Genomic DNA, 24,668 nt, shown 5'->3' with positions numbered 1-24,668 from the left:
AATCACACATAAGCAGCATTGGACTTGGGGTTAGAAGCTGTGAATTGCAGTCTTCTAACGATACCTACTAGCTATGTGTCCTTGGTTAACAAATCTCTGAGCTGTAGTTCCCTCCTTTATTAATTTAGGATACCAGTTACTTCACAAGGTAGTTGGGAGGATCAAAGGAAATAAGCGTGCATTCATTCACTGTGTACTATTAACAGTACTACATAAATGCGACCTAATTTTTAAAACTATGACTATTTTCCCTTACCACCCATAGAAAATGTTCCTGCAATCCATACACTAGGTAGTCCACTGGCAGCTTGTGTTTCCACCCACGTCAACTCTGAAGTGGGACTCAAAACCTCTTCCTTCCCTCCAAAAGAGCTGCACCCTGCTGGGAGGTCTGGATCTCTCTGAATACTTTGAGGAGGAGCCGGGGAAGCCACGATCCCGAGGCAGCCAAGAGCATCACTTCCCGTCGAGAGGCCCCTCTCCCCACTCTTTCTCCCCAAGACCAGCCTGGGCTCCGCAACCCTTGTTCATCTTCTCTGGCTTCACTCTTCGCCCCCAGGAACTGCCCCTCCCGTCTCTCAACCGCTCGCTGTCCCTTCTTCGTGCAGAACAGTTTCATTCTTCCCAGCACTTATTCTCAAACAGGGCCCTCTAGGATCAGGATGCTCCCGACTGCGAAGGCAGCAGACAATTATAAATAGCAAGTCACTTTTTCCTCGCACGCATCAATTCTCGGGCCACCTCCGAGCTTTCAGATCCGTTCTGGGGATCTATCCATCCACGTGCCCAAATCACACCACGCCTGCGGTGAGCGGGAGCAGAAACGAGCCGGCCGTGAGACTGGTACCCGCTCGCCGCCCAGTCGCCTCTGCGCAGGCGCAGGAGGGCCGCTGAGTCCCGCCCAATCGGGGTGTTTCCCGCCCCCGAGGCGCGGACCGGAAGCTGAGGCACGGAGGCGGTGCCGACCCGGAAGCAGATGGAGGTGGGTTTCCCCGGAAGCGCCCGGCGTCTTTCGCTCCGCGCGGCCCGTGGGTGAAGCATCAGGCGGCGAGTCGGGGTCATGGCGCTTGCCGCGCGGCTCTGGCGCGTCGTACCCCCGCGGCCTTGGCTCCCGGTGGGGGCGGCCAGCGGGCGGAGTCGGTGCGGCCCTCGGCGACTCTGCGGCTCCGAGGTACCGGCGTCCCGGCTGGAGGGTGGGGAGCGAGCGGCGACGCGGGCGGGATGCTGCAGGATGCTGGGGGATGCTGCAGGATGTTGCAGGCGCCGGGACCGCGACGACGGTCCCCTGCTCTCCTCCCCGGGACGCCGCGCCCACCCTGGGGGGTAGGGGACGAGCGCGGAGGGGCTCCAGCTGGCCGCTGGTCCCTGGGGAGCGTGGTGCTTGGATCCAGTTGGGAGCTTGAATAGGAGGATAAGCTGATGGGGGCTCTTGCATCGGAGCCCGGGACTGCGTTTCACCTGTGACCCTGTGCCGGGCCCTGCGGGGAGAGGGATACCCAGTCAAGACCTGTCCTCCTGTCTGTCGCAGCCCTGGGGGACTTGTGAGTGTGGGCCGCGCCCACCGCCGGAGCCCTGCCATCGGGGCGTCCCCTGGGTGACACCTGCAAGAATCGGGCACCGGCCGTGTGCATGGGCTGCTTTTCGAGAGATGGGGACCCGGAGCAGGGCGGAGGGAGAGCGCAGCGATGGCATCCGCCCTCCAGGCTCTCGGGAAAAGGTTCCTAGAGGCCCCCAGACGCGTCTTGCATTAGATGTCTGCCCCAGAGCCTCTTGCACGGAAAGTCGGGGCGCTTTTCATCTGGCTGCTTCTGCGCTGGGTCCGGGTCGGGTGAGTCTGCGCGGGCCCCCTAATTAAGAACTGTGTCTCAGTTCCTGTAGCCTTGTGGGTCTCGTGGCTGCAAGCCCCATTGGCTTTCTACGCTGGATGTTTTGGGGGCTCTCAGGTGCAGATCTTAAAAGTTGGGGTGCCCGATGTGAGGTTCAGACCCTTCTCTCCTCATGGGGAAACTTGGGGATGTGAGTTCCCTCCTGATTGTGGGTCACTGTGCCAGCGGTGGGTTTTGTGGCAGAATTTTGTCTCACCTTTTCCTGCCTGTTGTGACGTGGGTTTTTTCTCATGTGCCCGATGTGCAGGAGTCACTCAGCTAGTTTTAGGTTTCTTTCCGAGGAAGGTGTTCTATGGGTAGCTGTAGACTTGGCAGGTCCGTGGGAGGAGGTGTTCAGGATCTTCCTGCATTGCCATCTTGAACCAGAACCCATCGGGCACCCTTTTAGAGGCTGCCTACTACAAGCAGATCCTGAAAACCTTCTAAACCATGTTAAGTATTTCTGATTCTGTTCTAAAGGTTGTAGGAAGCCGTGAGAGTTTTAAACAAGGAAGTCGTTTGATTGCAGACTTGCATTAAAAAGTAACTTTATCTAATGTCAAGAATGGAAGGGTAGAATGGATGCCAGAGACCAGATGAGAGATCCTTGCTATAAGGTAGGTGGGAAATGTGGTGATTTGAACTTCAGTGGTAGCCATGGAAATGGAAATAAGTGGATGCATTTAGAGGATGTTAAGGCTATAGACTTAAGCGGACCTGAGAGCTAGCATTGGTGTGGGAGTTGAAAGGAAGGAGTCCAGGAACGTTCTCGGGTTTCTGGCTAGAGCAGCGGGATGGATGGTGGTGCCATTCACTGGGATAGGACTGCAGAATGTACTTTAGTGGGTAAAGGAGGAGATGGGTTATGTTTGGGGCTAATTAAGGTGAATGTGATGAGATAGCCAAGTAGACATGTGGAATAAACAGTAGTTTGATAGTTCTGGTGTTTACCTTCTGAGGTCTGGGCTGTAGATACAGATTCAGGAGATTTTAGGATAAATTGTAAATCATGCCATGATAGAGATTGAAAGTATTTAACAGTAAGACGAGAAGAAGGCCTAGAACCTACCACAGAGGAATCCCGGCATTTAAAGGAGAAGGAGCTGACAGGAAGTTGAGGAAAACTAGGAGGTGGTGATGACACATTCCTTTCCATCTAGTGATGAGTTTGTATTTTTGAATTCCTTCCAGCTTGAAGTTAGTATAATCAATGTTGAAGAGAGACATCTCTAAGAGTTTGCTGCAATTGTTCAACAGGCGTATATATTTTTTAACAAATATTTTTTGAGAATTTAATTTATGAAGGCATTGTGCTTGGTGTTGGAAGTACAAGGTGAAATAGCACATTCTGGCTGTCTCAGATAATGTCTAAGATATCAACAAGTTGTTAATATCTTGGAGGTGTCACTGAGTCCTGATTCCTTTAATTGATTTTTTTAGTTCCAGAAACATGATTTTTATTGCTTTCCCAGAGATGAGCAGAGAGCTGCTTCACATTAAACAAGCTGATAAGAGTCCTACTGGTAAACTGTCACTTCATTAATTTACAAGAAATATAAACGTCAGCTTCCCAACAATGCATTTTCTTCCCTCTAAGAAAGCGAGAATATTGTTTATTGAGCATGATATAAGCAAGAAAGCTGACACTCTAAATGTATCGTTTTCTCAGGCTCTAGCAGTCTGTGCAACATTGCCCACTATGTAATAGCTCTGCCAGAGGAATAGGGAACTAGGAGATTTACTGATAAAATCTTAGTCTTTTTCTCTTCTTTTTCTAGCTACCACCACCACCATACACACACACCCACGCCCATACTCTGCTCCTGTCCCACCTTGCTTCTCTTTGGTAAATATGGATAAACTCAACAAATTAAATGTTAAAAGAGTCAAATTTAGTTTTACTGCTTTCCTGTAGATTGGTTTTGAATCCAGTTAAGTGCAATGTCTTGAATATTCATGCTCAAGAAAGTAAATAAAGCATTCAGCAAACTGGAATTTGTTGGATCCCTTATTCCAACCCAGGGTGTGAGAAATTAAGGTGTGGATTCAGATGTGGGTTGTGAGAGAGAGAGTGGAGAATGACTCCAAGGTTTTCTGTTTATTTTTTTTAACCTGAACAACTAGAAGAATAGAGTTGGCATTTACCACGAAAGGGAAAACTGAGAGGAATGGTTTTGAGGAACAATAGCTGTTTTGGCTGATTAGCTTGAGAGGCCTGTTGCACTTCACGTGGAGACAGGTGTTGATTAGGCAGCTGGATGTGTGAGTCTCAAGTTTGGAGGAGGCATCTGGGCTTCACACTGCGTTTGCATGTTTTTGGCATGTTGATGGTATTTAAAGCCATGAAACGAAGCAAAGTCACCAAAGTGCTACAAAAAGAGAAAAGAAGGTCTGAGACTAAGCCCAGGACACACCTGGGCAGTGAGGTATTGGAGATGAGGAACCAACAAAGAGAAGGAGCAGTTATAGGACAGGAGGAAATCAAGATAGTAGATTCCAGAAGCCAGGTGGAGAGCGCTTCCAGAGCGCGGGGCGCAGCCGGGGCGGAGGGAGGACAGGCACGCGGCTGGGGCTTGATGGGTATGTTCGTTATCTTGATGGTGATGGCAGTGCTTTCATGGGTTTATACGTGTTCTTAAATTGTACACATTACAACTTGTGTGTGCAGTTTATGGTATGTCACTTATGTTTCAATAAAGCTGTTTTAAAAAATTAAACATCTCTTCATGGTTAAAAAAAGGAGAGCGTGATTAGTTATGAAATGCTGTTGCTAGGCCACATGAGAGGAGAACCCAGAAGTGACCCTAGGGAACAGCAGTGTCCTTGGTTACCTCAGCTGGAATGCCATCAGCGGAGTTGGGGGAGTGAAACTGATTTGTGTGAGTTCAGGAGAGAGTGGGGGGGGCTGCCCCGTGGCCGAGTGGTTAAGTTCGTGTGCTCCGCTGCAGGTGGGCCAGTGTTTCGTTGGTTCGAATCCTGGGCGCGGACGTGGCACCGCTCATCAAACCACGCTGAGACGGCGTCCCACATGCCACTACTAGAAGGACCCACAACGAAGAATATACAACTATGTACCCAGGGGCTTTGGGGAGAAAAAGGAAAAATAAAATCTTTAAAAAAAAAAAAAAAAGAGAGAGAGTGGGAAGAGAGGAAGACAGAGAACAGACAACTTTTTTCAAGAGTCCTGCTGAGAAGAGAAGTTGGAAAATGAGGCTGAAGGGAGATGTGAAGTCAACAAGAAGCTTTTTGTTTTTGTTTTTAAGGGAAAAGTCACAGCTTACCAAGATTGTATAACTTATTTGTATACTGATGGGAATAAGTCAACAGAAAGGGAAAAAATGATGCTGTGTGAAAGAAAAATTGTCATGGGAAAAGGTGTTGCTGGAGTGGTATCCATATACTCCTCCTTTGCCATTGGTCTTGAGAATCCTGGCCATAATTATGAAAACTAATTTCTAAATCTGTTTGGGTATACTTTTTTTTTGGCTTGAGGAAGATTAGCCCTGAGCTAACATCTGTGCCAATCTTCCTGTACTTTATATGTGGGTTTACCTCCAGAGCGTGGCTGATGAGCGGTGGAGGTCGACGCCTCAGATGCAAACCTGCGAACCGTGCCCCCAAAGCGGAGCACACTGAACTTAACCACTACACCACCGGGCCAGCCCCTATTCGTTGTTTATTTTAAAACTGCGTTTTATGGATCATTTTTGAAGATGTCTTAAAGCTGTGTACATTTTTTATGTGTAGTAATTACCATATTTGATATTTTTCATCTTGTCTTTTCTTAAGATTGATATTTTTTATATTTGGTATCATATTTTATTTCATACAATTTTGTTAATATCCGTGTCTCCTCAAATAAGATGTGAATCGTCCAATCCAGCACTTTTCAGCGTGACTGTGATTGTTAGATAAGCTACCACATTTAGTCATTAAGAATCTTCTTAACAGGTTATGCTCTCCCTGTAAGGTAATAATGTGAAATAGTTTTCCTCAAGAATTTGATGAAGTAAATTTTGAGCTTCCAAAATTCTTTGGATTGATTGCTTTGGGGGTGGGAGAAAATTGATGTAATTTTTCTTGGGGTAGCGGTTCCTTCAAGTTTTCTGTTTGATAGTTCTGACCATAATTGTTTCCATAGGTGGTGGGGAACGGAGGAGCTTTCAAAAGAAGCCTTTTGCTCTCAGCCTTGTCTTACTTGGGTTTTGAAACTTATCAAGTCATTTCCCAGGCTGCTTTGGTTCGTGCCGCAGCCACAGGTAAGCCTCAGGTGAACACCTGGAGCACTTAGAGTTTCTTATGTTTGTTATATTTTGTTAATAATTTAGTTATGTTTGAGTAGATGATGAAACTAACGTTGTTACAGGCTAGATTGTTTCCTGCTTTTCTCTACCTGTCAGTCTGATATATGTATATATAATTTGTTCTATCAACTAGAGCTCCTTCAGAGAGAAATACTCTATTAATATTTTATAGTTTTATAGGACCCTTGGGTAAGAATATTTTTTACATCTTTAAAGGGTTGAGGGATAGTGGGGTGGGGGGAAGAGACTATACCACAGAGACTATATCTGGCCCACAAAGCCTAAAACAGTTACTCTCTGCATCTTTATAGAAAAAGTTTGCCAACCCCTGCTCTATAATGATTCAGTGATTGTTTCCTTAAGGCCAGGGTGTTACGCTGTTCTTGATACAGTTAAGAAAGACCCAATTTCTTTGAGATAGAAGTATTTTATTCACAAACAGAGTGCAGTTTGGTATTAAATATCAAATCACTGGTTGAAAAGTAGAAAAACTTCATCACGTTTCTTATTTGGCATATGATAGATAAGTAAGCATATACTGACTTGCCATCTTTGAAAAATTAAATTTAGGTAAACCAAATGTGTATGTAGACGGAGCCAAAATTTCAGTATATTAGAGAAAAACTTTTATTAATTTATGGGTTAAGCCTGTTTGTTTTTCACAGTCCCTACTTTTAATCATCAAGAAGGTGACTGATTGGGGAAAGAAGCAGAGATTTGATTTTGAATAGATGTTCTTATTAAAGTTCTGGTAGATGAATTTGAAGATCTTAGCTAAAAATTACTAGTTATTTTACTGGTTATTTATTGATTTCATTTATCTGTGACTGTTCTTATCTTTAAAAAAGCAGATAATTGAGAGTTGCTGTATTTTTGTTTTACCTTTTCTTTCTTTTCTAATGTGTCATTTTCATGAAGGATACAGTAGAGGACTTGATTTTGTCACTGGCTCGATGACATATTTTGGCAAATACTTAGAACAACTCAGCTTTTTAAAGCTCCGTAGACTTTTCACCATAACTTCAATTCTCACTCTGACCTTGTAAAGTAGTTAGGACATGTCGTATTATCACATTATAATATTCATTTTTTAAGAGCTTATCCTTGAGAGATGTGCCCTGTGGTTGCACTTCAGAGATTTTTCTGTGTGTGTGTGTGCCGTTATAAGGGAAGCTCACAAAGTTAAACTTCTTCAAAGTCAAAGTGTCAGAGCAGAGATTAGAACTCTTATCTGTTTCTTTTCACATCATCACACTTAGTTTCAGTGTGCTTTAGCATCATTTCATTACAAAAATGTATGCAAAGATTTAGTGCTTCCTTAAGCAACAAACTATGGCATGTTTAAAGGCAAAGCTGAAATTACTTTTATCCTTAATGATCATAGTTGATCTTTTCAGAAGTGTCTTAATGACAAAAAATTATTGTATAGCCAGTAAATTAAAAATACTGTTTTAAGGCACTAGGGCCCTGTGAGGCCCACATGAGCTGGGTATGGCCTTGCACAGCTGCAGTGGTGGGGGTTGACTGTTCCCTTGCTTTGCGCCTTAAGGAACTTTGGCATGGTTTTCCTCCATTCTTTTCTTCCTCCTCTTGAGTGAGTGGCCATGAACTGGGCTGCAGGAGTCCTGTGGAGCAGCTGGAGAGTAGGCACTGCGGTAGCAAATTTCCTTTGCCTGGGGATGGCTCTGTGTCCCTGCTAGGCAGCATGCATCCCACTCAGCGACAGCTGGTCCTTCACCCCCCTTCCTAAGATGGCAACTATCCAGTGTGAACTTACGGAGAATTTCACTTCAGAGGAGACCGCTCATCACACTAAGATCTCCATTATGGGAACAGGATCGGTTGGCATGGCCTGTGCTGTCAGCTTCTTATCAAAAGACTGGAGTGATGAACTTGCCTTTGTGGATGTTGATGAAGGCCAACTGGAGGGTCAGGCAGTGGGTCTTCATCATGGCAGCCCTTTGGTGAAAATGCCAAATGTTGTTTCCAGTAAACGTTAGCTTGTCACTGCAAACTCCAACCTAGTGACTATCACAGCAGGTGCATCCCAAGAAAAGGAGAAACGTGCCTTCATATGGTCAAGCAAAATGTGTCCATCTTTAAATTATTGGTTTTGAATATTACCTAGTATAGTCCCTGCTGCAAACTGATAGTTGTTTCCAAGCCAGTGGATATCTTAACTTATGTAGCTTAAAAGTTGAGTGCATTTCCCAAAAATTGTTATTGGAAGTGGCTGTAATCTGGACACTGCCCGTTTCCATTTCTTTTTGGGCAGAAGCTTGGTATCCACTCTGAAAGCTGTCATGAATGGATCCTTGGAGAGTATGGAGACTCAAGTGTACCCGTGTGGAGTGGACTTGACGTTGCTCATGTCCCTCTACAGGATCTGAACTCAGATATAGGAATTGATAAAGATCCTTAGCAGTGGGAAAATGTCCACGAAGGAGTGATTATCTGTGGCTATGAGATGTTTAAAATGAGAGGTTATACTAACTGGGCCATTGGCCTATCTGTAGCTGGTTTAATGGAAAGCATTTCAAAGAATCTTAGGGGAGTGTGTCTGGTTTCCACCATAAGTAAGGGCCTCTAATGGAGTAAATGAGGAAGTATTCCTTAGCATTCCTTGTATGCCAGGAGAGAATGGTATTGCAGACCTTTTAAAGATAAAGCTGACCGCTGAAGAGGAGACCCGTTCGAAAAAGAGTACAGAAAAACCTTGGGAAATTCAGAAGGAGCTCAAGCTTTAAAGTTGTTTAAAGCTACCGTTCTGAAGTTATCGAAGAAAAGATAGTTATGGGATTATATATCAAACTTTTGAATAGACTTGAATTCATAAAAGTTAAAGAAAGGAAATGGGATGGAGTGAATCCCCTGTTTGTTTAGCCTTCCAGCTTTTTTATTTAGCATCAGATACTGGATGATATGTACTTTTTACCATTCCTAAGTGAGTGTATCAAAGATGTTTTTGCTGTGTCTGATATACTGGCACTTGCCTCGTATATATATTTGTAGTTGCCATTTGGTCTAAAAGAATGTTTGATACATGTGTTCATTGTGTTATAGAAATTCTGATTCTTTTCATCCAGTACATGCTAATTCTTTCATTCTGGCTGGCTTATACCTGTGTTCGTTTATATGGTATTAAAAAAATTATAACTTCCTCTACAATGTAAAAATAAAAGTCTGTACTCTAAATGTTAGTTCCAATCCTAACAGCAAATAAAACTTTGATTTGACCTTGGGAAAAAAACATTTTAGTATTCCAAGGTATAACTTATTCTGAAAACTAAAGTCATTGCTTTTATTACAGATTTTAATGAAAACTGCCTTACATTTTAGAATCCTTTCAGTATTTTCAAGCATATTTTGAGTACTCAAAAAGTTAATGCAAAGAACAGAATATGGATATTTATTTTGTCTATCTTGGTAGCTTTGTTTTCTTAAAACCTCATTTTATAATTAGTTGATTGGTATGTTTATATAATTTGTAAGACTAGGCTATAGCCCTTGAAAAAACATGAATTATTGATAAAATATAGAAACCAGATTTTTCTTTTTTTTTTTTTTACTTTGGTGAGGAAGATTAGCCCTGAGCTAACGTCTGTTGTCAGTGTTCCTCTTTTTGCCTGAGGAAGATTGTCACTGTCCTAACATCTGTGCCAATCTTCCTCTCTTTTTTTGTATGTGGGATGCCACCACAGTGTGGCTTGAATGGTCTGTAGGTCCATGCTCAGAATCTGAACCTGCAAACTCTGGGCTGCGGAAGCAGAGCACGTGAACTTAACCACTGTGCCATTGGCCTGGCCCCAGAATTTTTTTTTAACTTGGATAATAATCTGTTTTCCTATAAAAATATAGCTTCATTGGTCCTTGCAAGTTTTACTTTGTCAATATATCTCTTTTATTTGCTATGCTGTGGTCCTTTTCATATTTTTTAGGAATTGGTCTTCAAATAATTCCATTCATCAAAACTTCTTCTCTTTAGGTCTTAATTCTCTTTAGATCTGCTTCATGCTCATTAAAGTCAATTAAAAAATTTTTCCTCCTCCATTTACTGGGATTAAATAATATTCTGAAGTGAGAATTTTTTAGAAATTAATTTAAGGGCATCCATAAATATTTTTGACATTCCAGTTGGGTGAGATTGTGGGACTCATTTTTTAAATGGTAATGTCTGTAGTTACCACAAGATAATACCAAATACCCACTTGTCAGCAGTAATTGAAACACTCCAGTAGAAAGTTTTTCGTTATTTCCTTAAAATAGACAAAATTTAAAGCCCCTCAAGATATGCTAATACATTCACAGTACTCGTGTGTGTTTGTGAAAGTTCACTTGTAAAATGCTGAGAAGATAATTTCAAGGGGCTCAACTTAAATAAAGGTTCTTCATACACTCCCTTCGCTTGTCTCTTCTCTGTCCTTCCGTCGGTTCCTGTTTCCTGATGAAGCTGCAGAGCTGAGGTTGGTGCTCCTGCACGCACACTCCTTTGTACCATGTCAGGGCTTTCTTAGAGGCGCTTCTCCAGAGCTGCTGAGACGCCATATTACTGGGGTGGAAAGTTTGCCGTGAGTTTGGATAATGTTGCTGCTTTTTAGAGTCTCCTAGTATCTAGGAAAATCTTAAGAGTAACCAGAAACTCTAGATATTCATTTTCTACTTTATAAGATCTGTGTGGAGAAACTTCAGAAATACAGCTACTCTGCTTGCTGGGAGGAGTACAGTATTTCATTTTTGTCCACATACTTCTCACGTGGCTAAGAATGCACTTAGCAAGAAAAACTAGAAAGCCAAACTTTATATATATGCAGTAAGTCACTTCATTGGCTTTTTAAAACAAATTCTAGGCATTGTTATGATCATGAGCATATTCATTTTAGGCTAAATTTAGATTTCACTGTAGGTGTATTAATATCTCGGTTTTCTTCCTCTGTATTACCTAAGTTGAGATATTTATTCATTACGTAAGTTGAAAGGTAATTTACTTTGGAAGTTTAGCCCATTTTATAGACTATCATCTTTTAATGTCAGTAACATAGCCTACTTTTAAATATTTTCAGCAAAAGTGCAGAACATTAAACAAGTAAACACACAACTGGTTTGCAGACATGTGAGTGGTCTACACGCTGCCACCCTAGTTCCTGTGTGAGTCTAGTATCAGAGTAAGTGCATTTTTTCTTATAAATTGCACACTGTATGATTTTAGAAATTTGTTTAGAATCAAGAAAAAAATATATATATATTTGAAGCCTGAATACTATAGCTTATGATATTATACTGATTACTAAAGAAATTGGAGATAAGTGATTTAAGAAGTTATAGAAGAATAATACACACAGAAAGATTTAATTTAATACATTTCTAAATTTTCCTTTAATTACATGAGTGATGAGATGTAGAATTCCTAGATTGGACAGTAATCTCTTTATCAGTCTTCTCAGGGACTGAGAGAAAAATAAGTGAATAGAGTTAAATGTCACTTTTGTACTTACACATACCATGTACACATTCAAATATGCCAGATCAATATATTTTTAAAAATTACTTTTATTGCGATCACATTGGTTTATAGTATTATATAAATTTCAGGTGTATGTCATTATATTTCGATTCCTGTGTAGATCACATCATGTTCACCATCCACAGACTAATTACAATCTGTCAGCGCACTCATGTGCCTACTCACCCCTTTCACCCTCCTCCCTCCCGTCTTCCCCTCTGGTAACCACCAGTCCAATCTCTGTTGCTATGTATTTGTCCTTTTTATCTTCTACTTATGAGTGAGATCATACAGTATTTGACTTTCTCCCCCTGACTTATTTCACTTGCAATAATACCCTCACGATCTATCCATGTTGTCACAAATGGCCAGATTTCATCATTTCTTATGGCTGTAAAGTCTCCCATGGTATATTTATACCAAATCTTCTTTATCCATTTGTCCCTTGATGGGCACCTAGGTTGCTTCCAAGTCTTGGCTATTGTGAATAGTGCTGCAGTGAACATAGGGGTGCATGTGTCTTTATGCGTTTGTGTTTTCAAGTTCTTTGGATAAATACCCCCAGTGGAACAGCTGGATCATATGGTAGATCTGTTCTTAATTTTATGGGGAAACTCCATACTGTTTTCCATAGCGGCTACACCAGGTTGCACTCCCACCAGTAGTGTACAAGTGTTCCCTTCTCTCCACAACCTCTCCAACATTTGTTATTTCCTATCTTGTTAATTATGGTCATTCTGACCGGAGTGAGGTGATATCTCATTGTAGTTTTGATTTGCATTTCCCTGATAATTAGGATGTTGAACATCTTTTCATGTGCCTGTTGGCCATCTGTATATCTTCTTTGGAGAAATCTCTGTTCAAATCTTTTGCCCATTTTTTAATTGGGTGGTTAGTTTTGTTGTTGAGGTGTATGAGTTTTTTATATATTTTGAATATTAACCCCTTACCAGATATATGATTTGCAAATATCTTCTCCCAATTGTTAGGTTGTCTTTTCGTTTTGTTGATGGTTTCCTTTGCTGTACAGAAGCTTTTTAGTGTGATGTAGTCCCATTTGTTTCTTTTTTCTATTGTTTCCTTTGCCTGGTCAGACATGGAAGTTGAAAATATGTTGCTAAGGCTGATGTCGAAGAGCGTACTGCCTATGTTTTCTTTTTAGAAGTTTTATGGTTTCAGGTCTGACATTCAAGTCTTTGATCCACTTTGAGTTAATTTTTGTGTATGGTGTAAGATAATGGTGAACTTTCATTCTTTTGCCTGTGGCTGTCCAGTTTTCCCAGCACCATTTATTGAAGAGATTTCCCTTTCTCCATTTTATGGTCTTGGCTTCCTTGTCAAATATGAGCTGTCTATAGATGTGTGGGTTTATTTCTGGGCTCTCAATTCTGTTGCATTGATCTATGTGTCTGTTTTTGTGCCAGTACCATGCTATTTTGGTTACTGTAGCTTTGTAGTATATTTTGAAATCAAGGACTGTGATACCTCCAGCTTTGTTCTTTTGTCTCCAGATTCCTTTGGCTATTCCGGGTCTTTTGTTGTTCCATATAAATTTTAGAATTCTTTGTTCTATTTCTGTGAAAAATGTCATTGGAACTTTGATAGGGATTGCATTGAATCTGTAATTGCTTTAGGAAGTATGGCCATTTTAGCTACGTTAATTCTTCCAATCCAGGAGCACAGACTATCTTTCCATTTCTTTGTGTCTTCACAGTGTTTTATAGTTTTCGGTGTACAGGTCTTTCACCTCTTTGGTGGGATTTATTCCTAGGTATTTTATTCTTTTTGTTGGAATTGTAAATGGGATTGTATTCTTAATTTCTCTTTCTGCTATTTTGTTGTTAGTGTTAGAAACGCAGCTGATTTTTGTGTGGTGATTTTGTATCCTGCAACTTTACCTTATTCATTCATTATTTCTAAAAGTCTTTTGGTGGATTCTTTAGGGTTTTCTATATATAAAATCATGTCATCTGCAAATAGTGACAGCTTCACTTCTTCCTTTCCAGTTTGGATCCCTTTTATTTCTTTTTCTTGTGTGATTGCTCTGGGTAGGACTTCCAATAGTATGTTAAGTAAGTGGTGAAAGTGGGCATCCTTTTCTGGTTCCTGTTCTTAGAGGGATAGCTTTCAGTTTTTCACCATTGAGAATGATATTTGCTGTGGATCTCTCATATATGGCCTTTATTATGTTGAGGTGCTTTCCTTTTATACCCATTTTATTTAGTTTTTTATCATAAATGGATGCTGTATCTTGTCAAATGCTTTCTCTGCATCTATTGAGATGATCACGTGATTTCTGTTCTTCATTTTGTTAATGTGCTGTATCACATTGATTGATTTGTGGATGTTGAACCATCCCTGAGTCCCTGGAATAAATCCCACTTGATCATACTGTATGATCTTTTTAAGGTACTGTTGTATTCGATTTGCTAGTTTTTTGTTGAGGATTTTTGCATCGATCTTCATTAGTGATATTGGCCTGTAATTTTCTTTTTTTGTGTTGTCCTTGTCTGGTTTTGGTATCAGGGTGATGTTGGCTCGTAGAATGAGTTAGGAAGCTTCCTCTCCTCTCCAGTTTTTCAGAAGAGTTTGAGAAGCATAGATGTTAAGTCTTCTTTGAAAGTTTGGTAGAATTCACCAGAGAAGCTGTCTGGTCCTGCTCTTTTATTTTTTGGGAGGTTTTTGATTGCTGTTTTGATCTCCTTACTGGTGATTGGTCTATTCAAATTGTCTATTTCCTCTTGATTCAGTTTTGGAATGTTGTATGATTCTAAGAATTTATCACTTTCTTCAAGATGATCCAGTTTGTTGGTGTAGAGCTTGTCATAGTATTCTCTGATACTCTTGTCTTTCTGAGATGTCCATTGTAGTTTCTCCTCTTTCATTTCTGATTTTATTTATTTGAGCCTTTTCTCTTTTTTTCTTGCTGAGTCTAGCTTAGGATTTGTCAATTTTGTTTATCTTTTCAAAGAACCAGCTTTTGGTTTCATTGAGTTTTTTCTATGGTTTTTTTAGTCTCTATTTCATTTATTTCTGCTCTGATTTATTATCTCCTTCCTTTTACTGATTTTGGGCTTTGTTTATTCTTCTTTTTCCAATTCCTTTAGGTGCTCTGTTAGATTGTTTATTTGAGATTTTTCTTGTTTGTTGAGGTAGGCCTGAAAAACTATAAACTTCCTTCCTAGAGACACTTTTGCTGTATCCTATATATTTTGGCATGTTCTATTTTCATTTGTCTCCAGGTGTTTTTTGATTTCGCCTTTGATTTGTTGACCCAAATATTGTTGAGTAGCATTTTGTTTAATCTCCACATATTTTTGGCCTTTCTGATGTTCGTCCTGTAGTTGACTTCTAGTTTTACACCATTGTGATCAGAAAAGATGCTTGGTATTATTTCGATCTTCTTAAATTTATGGAGACTTGTTTGTGGCCTAATATGTGATCAATCCTGGAGAATGTTCCATGTGCATTTGAAAAGAGTCTGTATTCTGCAGTTTGTGGATGGAATGTTCTGTATATATCTACTAAGTCCATCTGGTCTAATGTGTCATTTAAGACCAATGTTTCTTCATTGATCTTCTGTTTGGATGATCTATCCATTGGTGTAAGTGGAGTGTTAAAGTCCCCTATTAATGTGTTACTTTCTATTTCTCCTTTTATTGTCTGTTAATAATTGCTCTATGTATTTGTGTGTTCCTATGTTGGGTTCATAGATATTTACAAGTGTTACATCCTCTTGTTGGATTGTTCCCTTTCTTGTCTCTTGTTACAGTTTTTGTTTTAAAGTCTGTTTTGTTTGATATAAGTATTGCTACCCCCACTCTTTTCTTTGCTGTTTGCATGGATTATCTTTCCATCCCTTCACTTTCGGTTTGTGTTTTTATGTCTGAAGTGTGTCTCTTGTATGCATCATATATATGAGTCTTATTTTTTTATCCAATCGTCTACACTATGCTTTTTTATTTGAGCATTTATTCCATTGACATTTAAAGTAGCTATTGATAAGAATGTACTTATTGCTGTTTTTTTACTTTTCTTCTGGATGTTTTAGTAGTTCTTCTCTTGCTCTCCTCCCTTGTGGTTTGATGGCTATCTTTAGTATTATGTTTGGGTTCCTTTCTCTTAGTTTTCTGTGTATTTATTACAGGTTTCTGGTTTGTGTATTTATTACAGGTTTCTGGTTTGTGATTACCATGAGGTTCATATATAATAACCTACATATATAACAATCTATATTAAGTTGATGATCTCTTTAGTTTGACCTCTTTCTAAAAGCTCTACTCTTTTACTGCCTTCCTCCCACCTTTTATGTTTTTGCTATCTAACTTTTGTGTGTGTGTGTGTGTGTATCTGTTACCCTATCATGGAAGTAGATAATTTTAGTACTTTTGTCTTTTGACCTTCATATTAGCTTCATAGGTGGTTGATCTGCTACGTTTATTGTATATTTGACTTTACCAGTGATTTTATTTTTTGTGTGTGATAATTATTCCTATTTGTGGTCTTCTCTTTTCCACTTAAATAAGTCCCATTAGCATTTATTGTAAGCCTGGTTTCTTGGTGATAAACTCCTTTAGTTTTCACTTGTCTGGGAAACTATATCTCTCCGTCCATTCTGAATGATAACCTTACCGAGTAGAGTATTCTTGGCTGTAGGTGTTTTCCTTTCAGCACTTTAACTATATCGTGCCACTCCCTTCTAGCCTTTAAGGTTCTTCTGAGAAGTCAACTGATAGCCTTATGGGGTCTCTTGTATGTAACTTGTTGTGTTTCTCTTGCAGCTTTTAGGATTCTCTCTTTATCTTTAATTCTTGACATTTTGATTATAAAGTGTCTTGGTGTGGGCCTCTTTGAGTTTATCTTGTTTGGGACTCTGTGCTTCTTGGACCTGTGTATCTGTTTCCTTTCCCAGTTTGGGGTAGTTTTCAGCTATTATTTCTTCAAATAAGTTCTCTGCCCCTTTCTTGCTTTCTCTTCTCCTTCTGGGCTATGTATAATCAGAATGTTAGTACTCTTGATGTTGTCCCAGAGGTTCCTTAGACTGTCCTCTTTCTTTTTAATTCTTTTTTCTTTTATCCTCCCAGCCTGGGTGATTTCCTCTAGTCTTTTCATCCAGCTCGCTGATCTATTCTCCTGTATCTTCTGCTCTGCTATTGGGTCCCTGTAGTGAATTTTTCATTTCCAGTATTGTATTCTTCATTTCTGATTTTTTTTTTATGTTTTCCAATTCTTTGTTGAACTTCTTGCTGGGTTCATCCACTCTTCTTCCAAGATCACTGAGCATCCTTATGGCTATTAGTTGGTACTCTTTATCAGGTAGATTGTTTATCTCTCTTTCGTTTAGTTCTTTTTCTGGAGTTTTGTCCTGTTCCTTTACGTGGAGTGTTTTCCTTTGTCTCTCTTTTTGCCTCTTTCTCTTTGCTTATATCTATGTGTTACATGGGTCAGCTACATCTCCCCATCTTGGAGAGGTGGTCTTAGGTAAGAGATGCCTTATGAGGCCCAGCAGTGTGCTTCCCTCTCATCACCAGTCCAAACGTTCCAGGAGCGAACCCTGTGTGGGCTACATGTGTCCTTCTCTTGTAGGGTTGCTCTTGCTGTAGGTTCTTGGAGAGGCTAGGCTGTCCCCTGGCCAGCTGGTTGTAATGCTCAGCTGTATGTGGCTGCTATGGACCCTTCAGTCACTGTATTGGGTGTGGGGAGCCCCAGCACAGTTGGCTGCAAGGTCTAATAGCACATTCCTATTGCGATTTTTCTGTTAAGTGAGTAGGCCCCCAGCGTGGCTGGTTGCTAGGCTCAGGGGCTTACTATTGCTGAAGCCCTCTGGCCTGCAAGGCTGTTGTCAGCTCTTTCAAGATTGCAGCTGAGTGGGGCCAGCCCCAGGCATGGGAACACCCAGTTGTTTCAGGTTTTGGAAGGTGGGGCTGATCCCTAAGTGGCTGTTTGAGAAGCACAAGTCTGCTGCAGCTGAGAAGCCCCACCATCTGCAGGGCCACACACCCCATCAACACAGTCCTGCCCCATGTGCACGCCCAACCCACTGAAGTGGACCCAGTCGCCCAACTGCAGAGACCCCACACACTCCACCAACACAGGCCTGCCCCTTGCTCATGCCCTGCCCCACAGATGCGGACCCACTCACCTGGCTGCAGAGGTACCAGGTATCCTGTCTGTGCTGGCCCACAGGTTGCCCAAGCGCTTGCTGTTGGGTGGGGCCAGTCCCTAGGGTGGGCTGTCTGCTCTGGCTGAGCTGGATTAAATCAGTGGTCTGGTGGTGGGGGCAGACCCTGGGTTAACAGGCCAGGGGAAGAACTCCAATCGCATCTTCCAGTGTCTGTGTCAGCACACCTGTACCAGGTCATAGTAATGGCTGCTGCCAATGCCTCTGTCCCTGGGGTGTTCTCAGCTCTCATCAAGATGCACCCAGAACCTACCAGGTGAGTCTCTTTTCACCAAAGGCTGTGCATCTTTCTTTCTGGTGAATTTAGGTTGCTTTTGAAACAGGTGAATTTGTGCATGGGCCCTTTAAGAGCCAGGTTTTTTTCCCCTTATGTCTGATAGTTTTTCTGGGGCTATTCCCTGTTGTAGTTACTACCAAGCAAAGCCAGATATTATTAGACTTTTCTTGCTTGTGCTGAGTCCAAAGGATGCTTATAGCGGTAACGCTTCCTGCTCAGGTCCCCCACTCCTCCAGGGAAGGCTGTGAGTACACATTAGGGTTGCTCCTGGCCGGCTGTGAAAACACCCTGGCTCCAAGGTGGCTTCTCTCTCTCTCCAGAAGGAATTTCTGCCTCTTCCACCTCGGATAGCACTGTCCCTTGTTGTGGGGTTTCTTTTTATCCATTTTTGAGTTCCCTGTCAGGGATAATTGTTCCCAGAGTAGTTGTAAATTGTGTCCATGGGAGCAGGTGCATTCAGAGTCCACGTCCACCGCCATCTTGACACCGTCTGGAATATATTTAATGTCGTGAAAGTTTCCTGTCACTGCTGTAACAAATTACCACAAACAGAATGACTTAAAACAATGCACATTTATTATCTTACAGTTCTGTAGTCAGAAGTCTAAATGGGTCCCCTGGGTTAAAATCAAGGAGTTGGCGGGGCTGGGTTTCTTCTGGAGGCCCTGGTGAGACTCTGTTGCTTGTAGTTTCAGTTTCCCCAGGCTTCCTGCACTCCTTGGCTGAAGGCTTCTTTTCTCCATGTTCAGAGGCAGCTGTCACTTCACTCTGACCTCATTTCCATTGTTCTCCTTTCCCTGACTCTCTTCTGCCTCCTTCCACTTTTAAGGACTCTTGTGATTATATTGGGCCCACCTGGCTAATCCAGGATAACCTCCCATTTTCAGGTTAATGGTTACCAACCTTACTTCTCTCTACAAACTAAGTCCCGTGTGCCATGTAACCTGTACGTTTTCATAACTTCCAGGGATTAAGATGTGGGCATGTTTGGTGCCATTATTCTGCCTGCCACTAACATTGACTAAGGATTCTGAGACTACTACTTATTCTCTTTAAGGATCTTTGGGTTGTTGTAACCCAAATTTGGAGAATCAGCCACTGATAAAAATATGGGATAGAGTGGGAGCAAACTTAAGAAAATTAACCAGTCATGTGAATATTATTAAATCATAGCACCTAACCAGATTGAAGGAGGATTAAAGAGGGAAAAAAAAATCTTTTAATTTTGGGATTTATTTGCTTTGTCATTTAATTTTTCTTAAACTGTTATAATTACATTATGATGTTATGTAATACAACATGCTTAACTTTAGAAGGTTGAGTCATAAATTCATGAGGTTTTTTCTTTTTTTTGCTGGTCCAGATTTTAATTTTTCACAAACTTAAAAAAATTTTTTAACCTCAAATATGCTATAATTAATTAAAATGTTCTAAGGTAAATAATAAGGAAATGCAACTGAACACATTGGAATGTTGGCTTATATACTAGACTAAAAAATACAGCACCCTTATAGAAGACAAAAGTAAATATGTATGTTCCTTAATAATAATTGAAATATCCTGAAATTCAGACTTACTGTTTTCTTCAGTAACTAGTCAACTTTTTTAGAGCATCACACTGTCTATAAGGTTTATGTGTTTTGTACTAATATCTAAACTGATTAATGAGTTGTCTGGAGCATGGTGCATGAGGTAAGTTTCAGATTCTCTATGTAGTTAACTTCATCTAAGTTTTTGATGACAGGCTTGACTCTTTTTCTATAACAGTGTCTGTATAAGTTAGGTCATAAAGGGAGTCTAGTAAAACAATATGGTTCAGTCCATGTGATTTAATAATTTTCAATGCTATAAGTGGATATTATACCATCATTTTCTACAATGGATGATACTTAGCAACAACAGCAACAAAAACTTTGCCCATGTGGAGGGTAAGGGTACCATAAATTCCTCACGAGAATTTACTTTTTTTATTTTTTAAAATATATCATCTTTAGTCACTACCAGAATATACTTTCTAATTTTTCATTTTCTATGATTTCAATAAATCACTTACTGTGATAACTTCATACTTATTTCTGCTACGCTTGCATCTAGATTTTTCAGAAGTTCTGATCTTTCTTAATGAGTGATTTCTGCGTCTTATTTCTTTTGCTTAGATATAAAAGTGTTTGTGTTTCATCTGGCTTGGGAAGACCTACTTTATTGTCTTTTTCCTTTTACAGTCTTTAGAGTTGAAGAGATCCTTGAACAAGCAGACTACCTATATGAAAGTGGAGAAACAGAGAAACTTTATCAGTTGTTAACCCAATACAAGGAAAGGTGGGCAATGTATGACAGGCCTGGGTTTGCAGTTTCCTCAGAAATTTTGTTACTTAATTAAAATGATTCTTAGTGCTTGAAATTTTATAGTTTTTTAAATTTATTACTTCAAAATATTAATTCTTAGAGTTTAACTTACAGTATGCTGTTTCTTTCTTAAATGACTCAAAAGTGCTCCACATTATCTCAGTGATTAGGAAAAGGTGGTTCTACTTACTCATTCTAGTAGAATGTTGAAACGTTTTTTCCATTTTCTTGTTTTTCTTTGGATCATACGAGGTACTCCTGGAATGTATGTTTATTTCATCTGTCTATATTATATATTTCTCATTCCTTTTCATTTAAATTGATTTTTTTATTGGTATAAGATGTAAAGGAATTAGGAGGATTGTATGCCACCGTTGAATGATACCTGTGTATCATTTTAGAAGCACTGTCTTTTACAGAAACTAAAAATATCTCCTTTTTGGATTTTTAATGTCAGATTCATGTTTACTCCAAACTATCAGTGTGTACTCATTTTTTGGGAGGATGGAGGTGGAGGGAGATTTAGCCCTATAAAATAAGTCAAATAAGGCTAAATGACATTTCCAGATCACTAATCTACCTCATCTCCTCAACTAAAAATTTTGAGTTGTTTTCAACTACCTTTCTTAGATTCCCAAAACCAGTTTTCTCCCCAAGACCCATCAATTTTGCTTGCTAAATATCTGTAGGATCCATCTTTCCTTTTCCATTCTCCCTTGAGAAACTTGAAGTGGCTGGGTTGGCATTTTATAGTCATTTCAGTAATTGCTTGAAAAGTAAGCTATAAGGTAGTTACTCCATATTCACTGAATTATCAATACAGTATTGCTACCTTTAGTTTCAAAATTTTGTGAATACCATTTTTTGTTAAGAAATGTATAATATGGGAGGCTCAAAGGCAAACATTTAATAAAAAGGAATTTAAGATTAGTTTTTAAAAATATTTTCTAACTCTTTATTGTGGTTACTGTTTTGTTTATTTGCCATTTCTTATTTGATGTAATTATATTTAAATGGCAATTCTTCGAAGAGTCCATTGTCCTTACTTGTAGTATTCCTTACCTGATGGCGTGGATGACACATTCAAATATAGGATTTATTTTAAGATTACATTATGTTCACTCACTCACTCATTAACAAATACTTACCCTGTATCTTTCGTGTTCCAGGCACTGTATTTGGGGCTAGGGATGCAGCAGTTTTGTGTTCTAGAGTATGACCCTGTCTGTTAAGCTTATGTATTTTATGGTACTGTCTGATCCAGTAACTGAGTTGTCAGAAGCACAGTGCCAAAGAAGTCAAGCCTCGAGTTATGTGTTGAATTTTGTAGGGCAAGTGTTCAGAGAGTTCAGAGATCTTTTATAGGGAAGTTTGCATTTTAGATATTATAGGTAAGTTAATATTTAAGTATAATATTGGATATTTTGTAGGAAAGTTTAGCAAATGATGTTTATATGTGAAAGAAAATAATACGTTTAACATTTTGAATAATAATGGCTTTTGATATCGTGTTGCTTGCTATATCCCCACTGACCTGAAAAACCGTATTTATTCATTAGTGATGTGACCTTTAACAGTTTTTAAATGTGAGCTAAAATGGTTGTTTTATGTTTATTTCAAATTAGTGAAGATGCAGAGTTGTTGTGGCGTTTGGCACGGGCATCACGGGATATAGCTCAGCTTAGCGGAACCTCTGAAGAGGAGAAAAAGCTCCTGGTGTATGAAGCTCTGGAGTATGCAAAAAGAGCGCTGGAAAAAAATGAGTCAAGTTTTGCAGCTCATAAGGTGAGGTGCTTAAAGTAATGGAGCTGTTACCCAGTTCTGAGAGGTGCATCGGTCTGTACTTACCTGTCAGCACTAATTTACATGGGAAAGAAAATTGCTCTATTTTAAAGAAATGGGGAAGAGATTTGTTTCTGTAACATTTTTCCAAAAAGAAGTCATTTTTTCTTTGCATTCTTGAACATTTATTCTAACTTCATTAGTGTGTTTGATAAGTTACATTTGTGAATGTTTATTTTTTTTATTTATTTATTTTTTTAAAGATTTTATTTTTTCCTTTTTCTCCCCAAAGCCCCCCGGTACATAGTTGTGTATTCTTTGTTGTGGGTTCTTCTAGTTGTGGCATGTGGGACGCTGCCTCAGCGTGGTCTGATGAGCAGTGCCATGTCCGCGCCCAGGATTTGAACCAACGAAACACTGGGCCGCCTGCAGCGGAGCGCGCGAACTTAACCACTCGGCCACGGGGCCAGCCCCTGTGAATGTTTATTTTTAAACCAAAGTGTTAGTTTCAAGAATTACATATATCTTTATTCCTGGTTGTACAAGCACTTGACACATCTTTTCTCATTTTCCTCACGTGTTTATGTTTTATGTGGAGGTAGGAATATAGCAGTTGAACAGCTGAGGCCTACTATAACCTTTCCCCTGTAACTCTGCTAGTTTCTGGATTTCCCAGCTGGTTTAGAATACTGTTTTTCAGTGGACACTGTGGGGAGTCTAGGGGACATCGTTGTTGTTTTGGATTAAGACATCACTTTATTCTGTTGGATTGTCCTCAGTAGAGGCCCCTGTCCTCATGACACTCAGATTCCATCTCCACACGTTTCAAAATGTTCCCTTTGGGGATCAGTCCCCCACCCCCCTACCCTCAACTACTACTGGTTTATATTAAGGATAAAACAGATACAAATCCTTAAATTTGTTAAACCTTCTTTTATGGCCCAGAATATGGTCCACGTTTGTAAATGTTCCTTGTGCACATGATAAGAATGTTTATTCAGCTGTTGCTGAGCGTATCTTGTAAATGTCATTCGGGCCAAGTTGGTTGATAGTGTTGTTCGAGTCTTCTAGATCCTTACTGATTTTCTGTCTACTTGTTCTGTAAATTATTGAGAAAGGGATGGTGAAATCTCCAAGTATAATTGTAGATTTGTCTGTTTCTCTTTGCAGTTTTATTAGTTTTTACAGCATGTGTTTTAAAGTACCGTTATCAGGAATATAAACATTTAGGATTGTTACAATTTTGATGCATTGACCTCTTTATCATTGGAGAATGATCCTTTTCATCTCTAGAAATATTCTTGGTTTTACAGTCTACTTTGATATTAATGGAGCCACTCTTGTTTTCTTTTGGTTAACGTTAGCATGTTATGTCTTTTTCTGCCCTTTAACTTTTATTTATGTCTTCATATTTAATGTGTACTTCTTGTAAGTAGGTGATAAGTCTTGCTCATTTTTATTTTTACTTATTTTATATACTTCAGATTAGGTAAGATTCACTATTATAATGTGTACACTTCTGTGGTTTGTAGCATATTCACTATGTTGTGCAACCTTCACCACTATCTATTTCCAGAACACTTCCATTTCCCCCCAAACAAACCCCATACCTATTACCAGTTAGTCCCAATTCTCCCCTGTCAAGCACTAATCTACTTTTTGTTTCTATGAATTTGCCCATTTTGGACATTTCATATAAATGGAATCATACAATATATGGCCTTAGTGTGTCTGGCTTATTTCACTTAGCGTAATATTTTAAAGGTTCATCTTGTTGAGTTTCTGACAGTGCTTCATTCCTTTTTATGGCTGAATAATATTCCTTCATATGGATATGCCACTTTAGTTTATCTGTTCATCAGCTGATGGAGATTTGGGTTGTTTCCACTTTTTGGCTATTAGGAATAATGCTGCTGTAAACAATTGTATACAAATTTTTGTGTGAACACTTGCTTTCAATTCTGTCTTTTTTTATTCCAGTAAATTCACATAACATAAAATTATCCATTTTAAAAGGTATGCTCCAGTGGCATTTAATACATTTATAGTGCTGTGCAGCTATTACCTCCATCAAGTTTCAAAACATTTTCATCAAAAGGAAACCCAGTACCCATTAAGCAGTCACTGTCTATTCCCTCTTATTCCCAGCCCATGACAACCATTAATCTGCTTTCTGTCTCTGTGGCTTTACCTACTCTGGATATTTCATGGAAATGGAATCATACAATATGGGATCATTTGTGCCTGGCATCTTTCGCTCACCGTGTTTTTGAGGTCCATCATGTTGTTGCATCTATCAGCTGAATAATATTCACTCCGTTGTATGGAGATACCACGTTTTGTTTATCGGTTCATTAGTTGATGGACATGTGGGTTATTTTCACCTTTGCCTATTGTTTATAGTATAGGTATC

General features: G+C 39.9%; 1 protein-coding gene and 1 pseudogene across 5 annotated transcripts in view; both read left to right on the top strand.

Annotated features, from left to right (window-relative positions):
* The first annotated feature begins 983 nt into the window (after window positions 1-983).
* Window positions 984-24,668, top strand: part of RMDN1 (regulator of microtubule dynamics 1) — a 39,583-nt gene continuing 15,898 nt past the window's right edge. For all 5 annotated transcript variants that reach the window (XR_006885650.1, XM_046642509.1, XM_046642508.1 and 2 more), the window contains exons 1-4: window positions 984-1,171; window positions 6,007-6,124; window positions 20,350-20,446; window positions 22,099-22,258. Coding sequence is in view for 4 of the 5 variants with exons in the window: in XM_046642509.1 (XP_046498465.1) it covers window positions 1,061-1,171; window positions 6,007-6,124; window positions 20,350-20,446; window positions 22,099-22,258 (486 nt within the window). In the remaining variant the exon portion in view is untranslated. The remainder of the gene's footprint in view (window positions 1,172-6,006; window positions 6,125-20,349; window positions 20,447-22,098; window positions 22,259-24,668) is intronic.
* On the top strand, window positions 7,729-9,153 carry LOC124228180 (L-lactate dehydrogenase A-like 6B; annotated as a pseudogene).

Source organism: Equus quagga, chromosome 16, assembly GCF_021613505.1.
Source record: "Equus quagga isolate Etosha38 chromosome 16, UCLA_HA_Equagga_1.0, whole genome shotgun sequence".
Lineage (NCBI taxonomy): Eukaryota > Metazoa > Chordata > Mammalia > Perissodactyla > Equidae > Equus > Equus quagga.
This window is presented reverse-complemented; position numbering and strand designations above follow the sequence as displayed.